The sequence below is a fragment of the Mirounga leonina genome, unplaced genomic scaffold, assembly GCF_011800145.1.
Source record: "Mirounga leonina isolate KUSES-001 unplaced genomic scaffold, KU_Mleo_1.0 Mir_129, whole genome shotgun sequence".
Taxonomy (NCBI): Eukaryota; Metazoa; Chordata; class Mammalia; order Carnivora; family Phocidae; genus Mirounga; species Mirounga leonina.
In genome coordinates this window covers 19,285,613-19,303,835 of record NW_023270323.1, presented here as the reverse complement: position 1 = coordinate 19,303,835, position 18,223 = coordinate 19,285,613, and the positions used below count along the sequence as shown (strand labels likewise).

Sequence of the window (18,223 nt, the reverse complement as noted above, 5' to 3'; positions counted from 1 at the left end):
AGGAACGTTGTAGGAAAGTATAAAAATCCTGCTTAATAAATAATATTTTTAGTATTGGTATATTTTACTTCTACCAAAGTCAGGCCATTGTGAGAGAGGGGCATCTAATAATTAGAAATGTCTTCCTTAACGACAATTTGTTTCCCTGTACCTTTCTTCCATAAATAAAACCTAGTATCTCTTCTACTTGACACTGTTATTTTAATTTTTTTTATTTTATTATGTTATGTTAGCCACCATACAGTACATCATTAGTTTCTGATGCAGTGTTCCATGATTCATTGTTTTTGTATAACACCCAGTGCTCCATGCAGTACGTGCCCTCCTTAATACCCTTTAAATATCTCCCCATCACATCTTTCCTAAGAAAAGAAATGGCCAATTCTTTATATGATATATGGTGTGAGACGTTTGTTCATTTGAACAACTCAAGTTTACCCAAAGGTACAGTACCTAGAACTGGGCATAAAAGAACTAGTGCCTTCTTCATTTTAGACTGTATTTTTATTAATAAAGACTGAAATTGTACTTTGGGGAAAGCCGTATTAATTATAAGCCAAATAAGAACCAAGATGTAACTAAAATTTCCCGGACTTCTTCACTCTTAAACCAGTCCTGCATTTCATAGATGCTTAAAAACAAACAAGTAGGGGCACCTGGGTGGCTCAGTTGTTAAGCGTCTGCCTTCGGCTCAGGTCATGATCCCAGGGTCCTGGGATCGAGCCCCGCATCGGGCTCCCTGCTCGGCGGGGAGCCTGCTTCTCCCTCTCCCACTCCCCCTCCCCCTGCTTGTGTTCCCTCTCTTGCTGTCTCTGTCAAATAAATAAATAAAATCTTAAAAAAAAAAAAAAAAGAAAAAATGACCGTACAATAAACATACTGTACAGATTTGGGAATAAGGAAAAATATAAAGAAAATTTAAAGTTACCTGCAACGAAATATCCCCACTAAGTCAATGTATTTCCCCCAGACTTTTCCCCATGCATTTGCATACAAATATTTCTATACAATTATAATACTCTATAATTTTATATTTTGGTTTATTAATAAACATTCTATAAGGAATGAGCACTTATAAAATTATTATTCAAAATCAATATTTATGATTGTACTATAGTCCACTCTAGAGAGTCACCATAATTTATTTAATATTTTGTGGTAGACATTTAAATTAGTTCTGATTTGAGCTATTATAGCTAATGCCATTATAAACACTTCTACATATATTTTTCTGTACTATCAAATGATTTTATCCCTCCCTCTTTCACTTCCTTTAATAATCTAAGTGCAGCACACTTTATTTCTGTTGAGTATCATTTCATGAGTTTCTTTTTCTTTTTTTAAAGATTTTATTTATTTGACACAGAGAGAGACAGGAAGAGCAGGAACACAAGCAGGGGGAGTGGGAGAGGGAGAAGCAGGCTTCCCGCTGAGCAGGGAGCCCGATGCGGGGCTCGATCCCCAGACCCTGGGACCATGACCTGAGCTGAAGGCAGATGCTTAACGTCTGAGCCACCCAGGCGCCCCCACTTCATGAGTTTCTGTTCATTAGTTCGCCCACTCACATATTACAGGCACTTTTTAAATTTTTAATTACAGTTAGTTAATATACAATTTTGTATTAGTTTCAGGTGTATGATATAGTGATTCAACAATTCTACACGTTACTCTGCTCATCAAGGTTAAGTGTACTCGTAATCCCCTTCACCTATTTCACCCATCCCCCACTCACCTCCCCTCTGGTAACCATCGGCTTCTTCTCTACAGTTAAGAGTCTGTTTCTTGGTTTGTCTCTCTTTATCCCCCTCCTTTGCTTATTACTTTTGTTTCTTAAATTTCACATGAGTGAAATCATATGGTATTTGTCTTTCTCGGACTTAATTTCACTTAGCATTATACTCTCTAGCTCTATCCATGTCGTTGCAAATGACAAGATTTCATTCTTTTTCGTGGCTAAATAATATTCCATCACACACACACACACACACACACACACACACCCCACCCCTTTATCCGTTCCTTCGATCAATGGACACTTGGGCTGCTTCCCTATCTTGGCTACTGTAAATAATGCTTCTATAAACATAAGGTGCATGCATCCCTTTGAATTAGTGTTTTTGTATTCTTTAGGTAAATATCCAGTAGTGCAACTGCTGGATCGTAGGATAGTTCTATTTTTAACTTTCTGAGGAAACTCCATACCATTTTCCAGAGTGGCTGGACCAGTTTGCATTCCCACCAACAGTGCACAAAGGTTCCTTTTTCTCCACATCCTCACCAACACCTGTTGTTTCTTGTGTTGTTGATTTTAGCCATTCTGACAGGTGTGAATGATATCTCATTGTAGTTTTAACTCTATTTCCCTGATAAGTGATGATGAGCATCTTTTCATGTGCCTACTGGGCATCTGTATGTCTTCGTTGAGAAATGTCTGTTCATGTCTTCCACCCATTTTTTTAATTGGATTGTTTGTTTTTTTGGTTGTGGAGTTGTGTAAGTTCTTTATATATTTTGGATACTAACCCTTTATTGGATATGTAATTTGCAAATACCTTTCCTCATTCTGTAGTTTGCCTTTTAGTTCTGTTGATTATTTACTTCGCTGTGCAAAAGCATTTTATTTTGATATAGTCCCAATAGTTTATTTTTGTTTTTGTTTATCTTGACTCAGGAGACCTATCTAGAAAAGAGTTGCTACTGCTGATGTCAGAGAAGTTCCTGATAAAGGACACTTTGAAATTTCATTCTTTTTTCCCAGAAGATTAAATATCTCTGCCACCTTTTGATTTTCATAAATCTTAAGTGTCCATATTGGTCTTCTCTGAAATCATCAAAATTCTCAATAGGACAGAACCAATAATAAAAATAACACATGCTGCCCATTACTGAGGATCTACTTTGTATCAAGACTTGTGATAGGTACTGAATTCATACATATCAGTCCTCAAATTTGCAAAAAAATTTGCGAAGGGGTGAATATGGAAACACACTACCCAGATTCCTCATCAATCCTTCAGGAATTGCTCCAGCTGCAGAGAGCTACATCACCCAAGGTCAAGTACTTCTAGGAGTGGCCTACATCCAGTTATAGATCAAAAGCAAAACATCAAAGTTTATGGATTTTGGTCCCTCCTGGGTTAACTCTCACAGGCCATTTCAGTTCCAAAGCTACAGGTAGGGTCAGCTGAGGTTGTCAGGCTGACAGAGCAGAACAACTTTGTTCTCTATGCCCAATTCTATTTCTTCCCTGTTCCCTGTCACAAAGGAACACCAAACTACCTTATCTTTTCGAAAAATGAGTGATTTGTTCATCTTCAATATCCTAGAACTTCTCCTACACTGCAACATTCATAACAGATTACCCATGCCAGTTCTGCAATCATACTTTCACAAGATCTTTTAGTACCATGTGATATAATTATCTTGATTTGGAAACCTAACTAGTTCAGGCAGTTTAGCGACTCTCTTGTTTTACCAGTCTCCTCTTCACCTCGTCTTTATTAGTCTTTCCACTTTGAACAAAATTCTCAATAGAGATCATGAAAGCAAAATAGAAGTTGTACAGCTGTTTTATACCTTGATCCTCAATTAGTGATTACACAATCCACAATGGGTATATCCCTTCTTTAAGTGCATGGTATTTAAAATACCCTTCTTAGCATTTTCACCAAGCCTCTGCTTCTTAGTCTTCTTGGCAAAGATCACAGGTTCGGTCAACTTCTTTTTAAAACACATGCCTGGTTACTGACTTTTCTTCATTTCTAAATGAATCCTGACAATTATTCAATTTATTAATTCTTCCACCTACCCCTTCAACTTTCTTCCTAATTGGTATAATTAATTATTGTATTGCCTCACTTTTGAATTTTACAACTTCAAGTATCAGCTTTTTAATATCTGTGGTTTCAAAAAGTTCAGAAAAATAAATGCAGTTTTCCTAAACAGAGTACAGACATCCTTATAACTAAAACTCCCTTCCTTGGCCCTTACAAATACTAAAGAGGATAGGGTCACACTCTCAAATTTTATCATTTCAGCTTCACCAAGTTTGTTTTTTGTTTTTGGGTTTTTTTTTTCTTCCAGATTTATTTATTAGAGAGAGCACACATGGGGGGGTGGGGCGTGGGCAGGGGCAGAGGGAGAAAGTGTCCTAAGCAGACTTCAAGCTGAACGTGGAGCCTGATGCAGGGCTTCATCTCACAACCCTGATATCACGACCTGAGCTGAAACCAAGAGCTGTATGCTTATCCAAATGCACCACCCAGGTGCCCCTTCACCAAGAGCTGAAGAACCAAAGAGATAGTTGAGAACTAAGGAACCAAAGAAAGTTCCTCCTTTACAGTGAGAATTAAGCAAGAGCAAGATAGGCTTCTTGCAGGTAAGAATTTTTCAGGTACTCTGCCTTAAGAAAATCTCCAGCACTAGTACAGATAGCTGTAGTCTCCTACACTTTTGTCTCGTTTTTGTGTTTATTTTATACAGTATTTATAATACATTTATAGTATAGTAAGAAATAATTACCCATATTCTATTCATACTACCTAACCAATACTATTTCTTAATTTCCCCTCCTACACATAACCAAATACACTCCACTCTGCTTCGACTTTCTGTCTCACAGATTTACCTATAGGTGACATTCTGACATACAGAGATGTCTTCCTCATTCTTTCTATTAGATGCTAGTTTTGAATAAAACATACTGGTTTACGTTACTTTCCATTCACCAATCCAAACCATCAATCCTTGGTTAATATGTAAAATCTTATAATGTGTCTCTATTTCAATTCATTTTATTATTCCTATTCTATAAGAATACACAGATGCTGTAAGTATTAATCCTCATGCTATTTTTTTAATTTTAGTCTAAGAATTCTTCTTTTTATCTTTGTGAAAGTCTTATTTTATAGAAAGTCAAATGGGTATAGAGAGATATTATATGCTATAATCAAAAAACAAAGACCCCACCCTTCTTACATGATTTGAGGAAGATTATTAGGTTGAATGTTTCAAATACAGCCTTCAAACAGAACAATGAGATAATTCAATTTCTTACTAGCTTGGATCTAGAAGTAATTTTATGGGCTGTGATGTGATTAAATCAATGGTAGAGAGGACAGTGAATGCCAACTATGAGCAAGTGAAACAATATATAAGACTTGAGTAATAGTCCCTCCCTGAATTCATTTACAAGCCAAAAGAACAAAAGGTACATAGTCAAGAAAAGAATATAAGTACACAAAAGTAAACTATGACCCTTTCTGGATCATATTCCAGCACTCTTAAACCTAAACCAAACAGAAGTTTTTACTGTATATTTAGGGTAAGAGGCTATAAAATGTGTTCTTGGGTCCCTTTAAATAATCATGGGAGTGATTGCTAAAATGGAAAAGAACTTGCTAAAAAAGGTAAGCTTAGACACTGGGATAAATCGGGAAGAAAAGTAGATATGCACTGTCCTGCCTATCTCTGTACAACTCTTTGAACCACTGAAACCACTTTTACATTCTTAATCATTTTAGCCCCAGAAGACACCTCTCAAATTAGGTGAAAGTTATTACTCTCTATATTGTGCCAGTGGTGGCACAAAGCAGTAATTTTATGTTCCAGATTAAATTTATGGGAGAGTGAACAACAGAAACCAGAAATCACAATCTGTTTTTTAAAAATCACACAAATTCTGGGCGCCTGGGTGGCTCAGTTGGTTGAGCGACTGCCTTCGGCTCAGGTCATGACCCTGGAGTCCCTGGATCGAGTCCCGCATCGGGCTCCCTGCTCGGCAGGGAGCCTGCTTCTCCCTCTGACCCTCCTCCCTCTCATGTGCTCTCTCTCTCGCATTCTCTCTCTCTCAAATAAATAAATAAATCTTTAAAAAAAAAAAAAATCACACAAATTCTAAACGCAACCACCACCGATGACACAGGAAATCAGTATCTGAGAAACCAGTGAGAAGGAATTATCACATTAGGTCCTTTTGGAATGCTATTATAACCTCTGGATGCCCTCTTCTCAAGCACAAAACTACCATCATAACATAGGAAGGAAAAGCAAAGACTTGGCCTTACCTGGTAAATCTGAGACTGGAAGCAGGTTAGAAAGCAGAGACAATACAGCAAGGACTGAGAACCATGACAAGCTAGTTCTAAGTTCTATTGGAAGAGACTGCTTCTCCACAGTGTAATGGTCACCTGTTCTAACACTGTCTCATCTTTCCCTTTTTCACTGTCATGATCAGATCAGAACTATTAACTTCAGGAGCAGCAAGTAAGTCTAGTATCTAGGCCTTGTTTCATCTCCATTTTTCTCCATTTTCAATTTCTTCAAATTGTGTACCTGGATCCAAGCCTACTTCTACTAACTGCTAAGTCTATAGGACAAAATATGGCAAAAGGAAATTTAAATTTCTGAGCCTAAAAAACTTATCTATAGTAAGTCTTTCCATACACACACAACAAAAAAAAATGCATACATGTATCTTATAAAATCTTTGCACTGAAGATAGTCATAGTTACTGAGATAAAGGACAAAGCAAAAGCGGACTTCTAGCATTTTATGAATAGAAATTTCTATTTTCTGGTATCTCCATGCATCTAACTACCCAAAAAGTGTCATAATGATGACCAAAAGGTCCTGCCAAATCTTGAAGTAACTTCTGAAGCCCTGAAGATTAAACTACAATGAATATGATGCAAGGGACTATTTTACTGTATTCCAGTTCTCTGAAAATTGGTAATCTATGTCCTAGTCTTTACTAAGCAATATGCTACCCTTTCATCACAATGGATAAGAAATTTTTATCACAGCATTTTGCTAAAAACAGTAATTATTATAGTTTCTATTTATGGTTACCTACTCTGTATCACCGCTTTCCATGAAGGGAAAAATTCATCAATGAAGATTAGGAATTATGAGATACTCTGGTTTTAGAAGAATGAGACTTTGAGAATGGAGACTTCAAGTACTCTTCCTCCAGCTATCTTCTGACTTTGTCAGTTTTGTTAACTACATAAAGAAATTATCTTAGATGGTAACATACAAATAAATACAAATGAGGAAATAAGCCCAGAAAGGGTAAGTGACTCATTCAAGATTATATAGCTATGTAAGCAGGAGAACCACCTGGCTTCACAATTCTTTTCTTTGCACAGTATTATCTCTCCGATCTGAAGAAAGAATAGAGTAAAGGCATGGTAGTATACTTTGTGTTAAATTTCAAATAGTTTGGCACTGGATAGTTAGCTCGTACAACATCAAAAAGTATTTGATACTGCTCACAAAAGAATATATATACTCAAAGGATTCATCTGTTACTGGATTCATGCTACTATTCAGGCAAAAAGAGTTGACATATGGAAGAAAACCAAATGACGCACCTAATTATTTCCTATGTGTCACTTAATTCAAGCATCAATTTTTAAAAGTGTTTGAAAGTTTCCTAGATATTAGTTATAATTGTTAGTTCAAAATCTTAACTACCTCTAGTAAATTATCAAGGCATTTTAGATTTTCCTCTCAAACTGTGATGGGGATGATAAAAATTATATTATCTTCCTTTGGGAAAAACAATGGAAAATGGAAAAAGAACTTGATGTTTTATCTCAATATTACCAGTACTCTTTTTTCAATTATGGTGTTTCAAGGAAATGTGTATATGAATATAGGTAACAAACATCAAATTCAAGGCAATTTTTCCAAATGAGGTAACCTTTTAAGAGGTACAAGTAATACCAAAAGCTCAGTAAGAAACCTAAAAATTCAGTTTAGCACCATGGTTAAAAGCACTGACTATGAAGCCACACTACTCTCTGTACATTTGTCTCCTCATGTATAAAAATGAGAATATAGCTCTACCCCTAGCTCTGAGGTTGCTTTAAAAATTCAACAAGAGAATCCATAAGAGGCCTACCAGTATATGAAAGTAATATCTATTGTTAGTCTGAAATTAGTTAAAAAAAAAAAAAAATCGCCAACCAACTAGAAGAATTTAGTATATTCTAACCTCAAATACTGCAGGCCTATCCATTAAGTATTAGCCAAAATGAGAATATCTCAGGGAATAAAAATTCAGAGAAAAGACAGGAAAGTAGGTACAAATAAATGAGAAAAAGTAGGCCAACTATCTTTCAAATTCACTTAATTCATTTACTTAACATAACATGCTAGTAATATGCCTGTATCAATAAAAACATGTAACTGGCTTTGTGATAACTGGTAATAAAAAGGGGGCAATCCTGGAAAATAGTATACGCTTATCCTATAAGTAGATGATTCCTAATCTAATGTATCAAACCCAAATTATTAACCATGGGACTCAACCTCGATCAGATTTTACACATTTCAGTCTTCTATTGGAGATTCCTTTGTATTTGCCTTTCGGGGTCAAAAATATGCTTCCCTCTTTTCCTCAAGATAATAACTAAATATGCCTGTAATCATCTAGCTACTCAGCCAGCATTCAAAAGGAGACAGATTTCTGAGTGTGCTGTGGCACTCCACCTTCGAGTAGGAAATGCAGTTTCCTAAATCCAATGCACACAAGATAACAAAGGCTTCTACAAGATCATTTATGTATTTTAATAAGCAGATCCGTGACGTTCTCACCTTTGACTTACTTTAATCAACTATATCAACAGCCCCCAAAAAACACAAATCATGTTTTCTCTGTGTTTGGTAATGACGGCTTTCTACTGTCCTATTTCAGTCAATCCTTTAACTCTATTGTCCCTCTTCCACCCTCCCTCATCTCTATTTTATTTTGATTTTCTTATACAATTACCTTTTCCTACTAGACCAGAGCTCTGAGTGGGATTAGGAACTATGTCTTATCTATCTTTATGTCTATCTTGACTAGCATAGCACCTGTCACAAAGCAACTGCTCAGTAAACATTTAGTGAATAAATGATTATATATATGAAATGTTAATTGAAAAGGATGAAAAAGGTTAACAAAATGAATGATTCTGAAAAAGCCAACTACCAAAACAAAAATCAAAGAAAGAAACTCAGATCACTCATGTCAAATCTTAAAAGGCACTACGCTTTTTTTTTTTTTTTTTACACCAGAATTAGTATTTTACTTCATGAAAATATATTTGGAAATATGATAACACCATATTCAAGTATATACTTCTCAAAATTTTTAGTGTAATTTGGCAATAAAGCATAAAGTATAATAAACATTCTTAAGAATACAGCCTAAGAAATATAACATTATCAACAGTTTTAATTTTTACATTGCTTGCTTTCCAGGTAGCTTTTGTTAATTTGTGTATTAAAGAAGTATACACTACTATGCTTTGTTTCCTTAACTCACTTTTCTGTTTTGAAGAATATTGCACAACCGTCCACATGCTTTCTTTCCTGCTCAGACATGATTTTGGCACGTGACTTTGGAGAAAAAAATCCATCATATCCACGCTCCTTCAATGCTGGCAGAAAGAGAGTGAAGTATTGCTCTGTTTCCACTTCCTGAGGTGAAAGAAAAGTTATCACCGACATGACAGAGGAAAACTTTAAGATATAAAAATGTTTAGCAGTATAAGATGTGACTAAGTTAAAATAATTCACATAACAAATATTATCTATCCTACCTTACCACTAGCAGCAGTCATTTGATAATGGCAGCTTTTAAACCTGAAAGAACATGAACTGTTGCATGATTTTCTCTTGCTTACCAGCTAGTTGGTCCCAAGTCTCTTTAGTTCCAATTTAGAGTTCATCCTACTATACATCAATTCCTTAAAACTGGTAAAATTGGACATATTATAGATTAAGCAGTAAGGAGTAGTAAATTTTATTTAGAGGGGTAATTTTTAAAATTATTTATCTTTCTCAACTGCAATGGAAATGAATGATACCCAAGACTGAGAAGTTTAAGATCAACAAAAAGTTCTACTTTAAGGAATTTTTAGGTACCTGAACACCAATCATCCAATGGTCTCTGTTAATCCAGTATTTTTAAGTTAGACTATTTTATTCTTTGACCCATAAAATATTTTTAATCAATCTTTCCAAATGAAATAATCAAATGTCAAGATAATGATTTATCTATGATGATGCTTAGAACATGATTTTATAACAGTAAAAACAACAGCCTAAATGTTCAACAGTAGAGAAAATGCTAAATCAATAAATATATATTCAGATAATGAATTGGCTTTGAAGAATTTTAGTAAAATGGAAAGTGCATTAAGTACAACAGTGTGATCTCAACTTTATTTTGAAAATAGATCTGTAAATAAATAGGAAAAGTGAATTTTAAAAAGTGTACAACAAATATTTCAGAAGTTTTAACACAAAAACTATTTTTGGATTATGAGATTAGGTGTTTTCCTCCATCATTCCTTGTATTTTTTCAAAATACTCAATTTCTCTAGAATGAACATTTTATACTATGGTATCACCTTTACAATAAAAAAAACTTTTTATTTTCTTATTTTTAAAGATTTTATTTATTTGACAGAGACACAGTGAGAGAGGGAACACAAGCGGGGGGGGGTGGGGGAGGGAGAAACAGGCTTCCCGCCAAGCAGGGAGCCCGATGTGGGACTCGATCCCAGGACCCTGGGACCATGACCTGAGCCAAAGGCAGACGCTTAACGATTGAGCCACCCAGGCGCCCCAAAAAATACTTTTTAAATTATGTTTTTATCCTTCAAACTATACTTAGAAGAATGTGAGGCTATCATTACTACAAATACTAAATAAAAAAGAGGACAACTAAGTAACTACCTTTGTTTGCCTCCTTCTCCACCAATTCTATGTCAGTTCTGTGTTTAGAAGAAAATTTAATTTTAAAGATTTTTATTATTTCCCAGGAAGTCATATGAACCATAGACAACATAAATTATCAAGCTACTCTAGTACAAAAAATTATTTAAAAAGTAATACCCTCCTTCTCAGGCTATGCTAAAAAGCAGCTATAAAATTCTAATACTTAAAATTTTAAAATACCTTCATAAACATGTAATATGCTTTGAAAGTTGCTAAGAAAAAGTTATTAAATACTACCTAGAAACCTTGGCTAGTTGACTGTTGAAGTGCTGAAACACGTATTTCAACAAAAAGGTGTTTGTTCAGTTAAATTTATTATAATAAAGTGTTATAAGACAGAAAAGTCTAAATTTCAGAGATGGTTTTTAAAATAATGCAAAAATGCATGACTTACAGCACAATATTTTTAAATGTTTAGAATGTTTACCATTAAGGAACAGTGGACAAATAATATTTTTTAAAGATTCCATCATAAGTTAAATTCACATTCTTAAAAGACACAACCTTCTGCAGTTTTCTCTTTCAACAATGCAAGTGATATGTTCATAAGATGAACTGTTAACATGAATAATGGATGAGATTATTTTCACTTAATAGTAAATGAGTATAGGTGAATGGCTGTACTTAGCAAAACAGTTCCACTGTGGAAATGTCTTACTTGCTTATTAAAATTGCCCTTTTTAAGAGGAGAGAAAACAATTCCTTTTGAGTTCTGTTTTGAACACAGACTCTCTCTCCTGGAAGTAAGATCTATTAAGTTCACCTTTAAGTTTCAGACGATTTTTTTTTAATTTTTTTTAAGATTTTATTTTTAAGTAATCTCTACACCCAATGTGGAACTCAGAACTCACAACCCCGAAATCAAGAGCTACTTGCTCCACCGAGTGAGCCAGCCAGGTGCCCTCAGACAATTAATTTCTAGTGTTACCTGAAGACTAATGATATCTGCATCACAGTTAACAATTTCTTCCATAATTCCCTTTTTCCTGTATTCCCAGTTTAATGCCCAGGATGGGCAATAGCCGTATAGCTGCCGGGTGGCGTATTTATCACATAACACATTGTAACACATAACCGTGAATGATGCTAAGAAGTGGGAGAAAAAAAAAAAAAAAAGACAAAAGGGAGAAAATTAGGCAAGCTTTTCAAAAAGAAGTATCATGTGTATACCTGCACAAGCACAGATGGCACACAAACCTATCCCAAATATCATCATTGTGAAATGCCTTTTCGGCAAAATTCTGTTAAACTATATCTACTAAGACCTCATTGGAGTCCATCACATCAAAGTTCTTTCACTAGAATTAGAGTTCATATTTTAGATTTTTAGGAAATTTATTTTAATAAAAATTCAAATTATAAGTCAGAATGCTAATTTTTTGCACATAATTTTTTGAGCAAAGCTCTATATAAGTGGAACAAAAGTGAATTTCACTTTTGTTCATTAAAAGACTCTAACTTCATCAATTTTTATTAACAAAATACCCACTATTTAATACTTTTGGGAGCCTCTTACTGTTCTTATTGCTTTAAGCCAGAAGGATATGGACTAACAAAGTTTAGTTACAAGAGAATCCTTTTTGCCAAATCATATAATCATTTCTGAAACTGAATTCTCACTTTAAAATGCCCTTGAACAATAAAAGAACTGTGAACTGGAGAACAGAGTTTATAGCCTTGCTACCCAAAAATGCGCTCGAAGACCAAGAGCATCAGTTATCACCTAGGAACTCAAAAATGCAGACTCTCTGGTACCACAAAGACCTACTAAGTCAGAACCTGCAGGCTGACAAAATCCCCAGGTGATTCACATGGACATTAGTTTGAAAAGCCCTGATTTTTATCAGTAATTCTCTATCCATGCTGCCCATTAGAATCACTCTGTACAGTGTTTTTTAAACATGCTCATATCCAGGGACCTGCTCAAGACGAAATAAGTTAGTGTACTTAGGGTCTAGATATTAGTATTTTTAAAAAGCATCCCAGATGATTATAATGGGCAGGGATGGTTGTGAATCACATACTTAAATAAAAGGTGAGGAATCCAAATAATGAAGTAATAATACTTGATTGAAGTTGGTTAAGATTTAGATAATGGGGAAAGTATTAAGAGAAACTCAGTTCAATGGTCCCCTGAGGATCAAACTGCAGGCCATTTTGTACACTCTTCACTTTTTCACTATCTGGTACTGATTCTTACAGACAGTTTTGTAGCTATAAATCATAAGTTATTATACACATCTCCCTACTCACCAGAAGTAAAAGCCATTTTATTTAGCACTCAGATTCTACTTAGGAAAGTACAACACACCCCAAGGAAAATCCATACTCTTTTTTCAATAAGGAAAACCCAAGAACACATTACTTTGAGAATTCAACAACTGATGAAATCATGTTTCTGTTGTTCTTTTTCTTAATGAAAATGTACATATGCAGTATTAGGAAAGCTTTTCTTCAAGATTATGTTCACTAGTGCTCGAGAGAGGATTACTTTGAAGAACCATAAAATGGCATTTTTAAAATCAGAAAGGGAACAACTAATTATGCATTAGGGAAGGCTAAACAAAATAAATCCACCTAAGTTAAGGCTTTGAAGAAAACCTTAAATATTCCTTGTACTCAGACCATCAATGTGCATCCTGTTAATAGAAGTGTTGCTCATAATGGAGCACTGACACAGTGCCTCCTAGAAAGGCTGATCCTGTGACTCTAAGAGTGTGCTAGTTTTAAAATTACTGCCTCTGGAAGACACAGAAATGTACTGTATATGCTGTTATTTCTCAGTGTTATTAAAATGCAAAAGAACCATGAAGATGTTACACTTCCTACATTTCCCAATTTCAAAGCAAATAATTTTTTCTGAATCCTCTTAAAAAAGTACACAAACAGAAGGACTTTAAAAGTACGTTAAGTTCTGTGATTCACCCTTTAAAAATTACTAAGTTGTCAGTATTCAGTGACTGATCCAACCTTGGTATTAAAACAATAAAATTTTCATTTGTTAATTTTAAAATGAAATTAGATATAATGAAAACTTACTTTTGTGTGATTAAAAAGAAGGCATTTGGAGAAATACTAATTCACAACTTAAGTAGAATTCCCAATCCTAAAATGTCTAATAAGTAGTAAGAAGCACTATAAATGATGTCAAATCATTATTAGTCTCCACAAAGAGATAAAGGTTTATATTTTCTACATTACCGCAGTTCTAGAAATGCTAAACTATATCCTTAAATTGCTCACTCACACTCTACCATTTCTACACCATTGGCCTGGTATCATACTTTGTTTCCAATATTGCAAATACAGACTCAGTCTAAATTATTCTTTCACAAGTGTTACCACTCTACCCACTGAAGAAAGATAAAGTGCCCAAGTAGTTTAAAATTTCCAGAAGAAAATTCATTATTTTTCATTTTTTCTTTTTAAGTCACCCAATACCCTGTGTGAAGAGGCCATTTGGAAGGCTTTATTTTCTTATTTGGAAGGCTTTATTACAAGGAATAATTGTAAAACTAAGAGCTACATCATTGTGAAAGATAGAGGAGAATCCTACACACGGCCTTAAAGTGGGTTTTATACTTTCAAATCTACCTGTCAGTATTTTTTGAAGCTCATCTACCTTGTGGACATAAAATGAAGACTAGTTATAATTGTATCACAAAGCCCAAATGGCATTTCAAGTATTTCTGAAAAAAATCAAAGAAAAATAAGAAAAACTATTTACCTGATGGCAGAATTTGGTCTCGTTCTTTTAATGTAATCCATGGCCTCGGAGGAAGCTGCTCTGGATGAACTGGGGGGAGGAAAAATCTTTTTTAAACATAAGTTAATTTCATGTGCTTCTAAAATCAGTATCATTTACTTTATAATGTAAAACCAACTTCTGTTTTCTCTTCTGCTATAATGGCCCACAACTGACTTAAAAATCTAACACTGAAATATAAAGAAGATTTAGAAGCCAAAGGAAGTTTAAGCAGACCTATGCAGAAAACACATAACGAACATATGAAAAGAACATTAGGAAACTCATTATTGGCATTTCCATTTACACACTATTTATGAGAAGTACCTATTTAAAACCTTAAATAAGATCAGGGCGCCTGGGTAGCTCAGTTAGTTAAGCACCCAACTCCTGATTTCAGCTCAGGTCATGATCTCAGCGTCTTGGAATGAGCCCAGCCATGGGCTCTACTCTCAGCAGGGAGTCTGCTTGGGATTTTCTCCCTTTCCCTCTGCCCCTCCCCCTGCTCACACTCTAAAATAAATAAAAATCTTAAAAAAAAAAACAAAAAACAAAAACCACAACCTTAAGTAAACTCTTATGTCTTAATTACCAATGTAAACAATGTAAATTTCCCTGCTGGGAAATCAAAGCTATGTGAAGTTCCAAAATACTAATAAACTGAAATATTCAAATATCTTTAAAATAGAAAAAAATACATGTGAATGCATAATAGAAATTAATGAATTTTATAATGGGGCTTTCATTTCCTAATTTTAAACTTTATTTTATAACATCCATGTAAAACAAGAGATTAGAACTACATTATACAGAAAAAAGGAAGGCCCTGGTTAAACATTAATTCCTCAGATATGGTTATCAATACCATTGAACTAAAAGCTACCCAACTATCAGATGAGAGAAAATTCACTAAGTTAAGATGTAACTTTGCTTTTACTTTTTCCTTTTAAGAACACTGACAATTACAGGACAATTAGATTCTAAGTTTGGAGATTTTCCCAGGGAATGCAGTGGCTGAGAAATGTATTCCTTTAAAACAAAACACTCTTATCTTCATCCAGCCACAGAAATTTTGCCCAGAGTATTTAAGATCTTTAAAAGTTTCACTTTACTAACCATTTTGGTGTTCCAAAAGCCTATCTAAAGGATGCATGTTTTAACATCCATACTTTTCACAACGTGGAATGAACATTATTTTGCATAGTCCATATCTTGCCAGGAAAGGAATGAAGGTTATCATAAGATGACAAACCATCCAGCTGAATCAACATATTGAATCCTGGAAAAAATCATGCCTGCCAGGAGTGCCATGCCACAATCATGACAACTATCTAAAAAATGGGAAGCCCAATATATAAATACAATGAAGTGTAAACGAACTTTCTAGCTGTTGGGTTCCTTATCAATAGCAAATGGTTAAAAATTCAGAAATCAAAAAATCCTCAAAATAAGGTGATGCTGACATTCTGGTGCTTCCCAAAACTTTACTAACATATTTTAATTAATACATCACAATATATCAGTGTAAGTAAAATGCATAGTATTCAGCAACAATATCCAAAGAGCCAAAAACCTATGAAAAAACACTATCTCACCAGTAACCAGGAAAAATAAAAAGATGAGAGAGCATGTTTTTATCCAGGTTGTCCCCAAAATTTTAATATATCCAGAACTGATGATGGTGATAAGATATGAATACTTGCATATATAGCTGGTAAGAATATAAACTGGGAGCTATCTGGGAGGACAAGCTGGATCATCTTTTAAAATTTAAACATCCATGTCCCTGTGACTCAGCAATTCTATTTCCTGGGATCAGCCCTATCTCCTTAAAGAAGCATTCAAATAGATATTACACTATTGTTTATAACAGCAAAAACAAGGGTAAATGGCTAATATCCATTTTACAGAAGTCTATGCTATAGTTTAAGAAAAAAAGGATAGATACATGTGTGCTAAAGTGGAAAGCTATACAAGAAATACTGAGTGAAAACAACTAGAAAATATACAATGATGAGGCGCCTGGGTGGCTCAGTCAGTTAAGCAGATGACTCTTGATTTCAGCTCAGCTCATGATCTCAGGGTCCTCGGATTAAGCCCTGCATTGGGCTCCCAGCTCAGCAAGGAGTCTGCTTGAGGATTTGCACGCGCTCTCTCTCTCTCTCTGCCCCTCTCCCTGCTTATGCATGCACTCTCTCTCAAATATATACATAATGATAAAATAGAGTATGTTTATTAGAAAACATTTTAAAAACACACATGAAAAGCAGTATCATAACATTTCTACTGGTATAATTTTTATAGTAAATGTCTATCAAAATATCTACAAGAACACAAACCCAACTTACAAGTGTGTTTACTTACCATAGAGGGGACATAGAATTAAAGGTATTGGTCAAAGAAAATTTTAGTCTTAACAGAAATTTTTATAAGGAGAATAATATATTCATGTGTGACATATACTTAAAATTAATGTTTTTTAAGATGAAACTGCAATGTCAGTGATATGACAAACCATCAAATAAAGACTGTTTAACATATATATATGGTCCTAGACACAGTACTAGAATTTGAATCAATATGGAAGTCTGTTCTCATGAACAGAAGAGACAGCAGTTAACATAGTAATGTGTCTTTCAGGATCATACCTAAAATGTGATAGAACAGTAATCCTCCCATTTTTATCTCCCATACATGCTACATCAGGTGCCAGACAGTACTGCCAGCAGCCTTGGAGCCATGAGGAACAGATTGGGGGCAGGGAGTAGGGCAGCAAGAAAATCCTGATTTCTCTGGCCAGTGAAGCCAAAAAGGAGACGTACGGCAAGCATTAGGTGGGAAACACACTTAGTGGCAGTGGTAATCCAACATGCTAATGGCAATCTCTCTAATAGAGCCCGAAGAGAGACAACCCATCCCAACACTCCAGTAACCAGCAGCATTGGGCCTGGTTTGCCCACAGTAAGGGTGTCAGCTGAGCCTGGAAGAGCGGACAGAACCCACATGCTAAACCTAAACTGGGCAACTGCCTGCTAAAATTGAGATTTAATTTTAAAAGGATCAACAGTCTCCAAATACAACATTTAAAATATCCAGGATACAACTGAAAATCATTGGTCATACCAAAGACCAGGAATTATCACAAATTAAATGAGAAAAGACTATCAACAGAGACCAACACAGAGAGGATTCAGATGTTGAAATTGACAGATTTTAGAGCAGCCATCATACACAGCTGCTTCAAGAAGTAATTACAAATTCTCCTGAAACAAATGAAAAAATAAAAAGCCCCAAGAAGCATAAGTTCTACTTTTTGAAAAGATCCAAAATGAAATTACTCAACTGAAAAATACAATAATCAAATAACAAAACTCACCAGAAGGGCACAAAAATAAAGATAACCAAAAAAAAAAAAAAAAAAAGAGTGAATCTGAGTATTTCATTTGAACAGTTAAAAGGAAAATAAACTGGGGGGGAAAAATGAACAGAGCTTGAGAGACCTGTGGAACTGTTAACAAAAGCTCTATGACTCATATCATCAGAGTCCAGAAGGAAGAGAAGAAAGAGCATGGGCTTAAAAAGTATTCTAAGAGATAATGGCTAAAATGTCTCAAATTTGGTAAATGACATAAACGTACAAATTCAAGAAGGTGAGCAAACTTCAAGTAGAATAAACCCAAAGAAGTCCACACCAAGACACATCAT

The 18,223-nt window shown here is 34.8% G+C and overlaps 1 protein-coding gene across 6 annotated transcripts in view; it reads right to left on the bottom strand.

Moving 5' to 3' along the window:
- Nucleotides 1-18,223, bottom strand: part of CNOT6L (CCR4-NOT transcription complex subunit 6 like) — a 113,969-nt gene that overhangs the window by 22,151 nt on the left and 73,595 nt on the right. For 5 of the 6 annotated variants that reach the window (XM_035004715.1, XM_035004714.1, XM_035004712.1 and 2 more), the window contains 3 exons: nt 14,501-14,569; nt 11,702-11,859; nt 9,314-9,468 (listed from right to left, as the gene is read on the bottom strand). In XM_035004715.1, coding sequence (XP_034860606.1) covers nt 9,314-9,468; nt 11,702-11,859; nt 14,501-14,569 — 382 coding nt within the window. Of the gene's footprint in view, nt 1-9,313; nt 9,511-11,701; nt 11,860-14,500; nt 14,570-18,223 lie in introns of all 6 variants that reach the window. The other variant, XM_035004717.1, reaches the window with a different exon arrangement.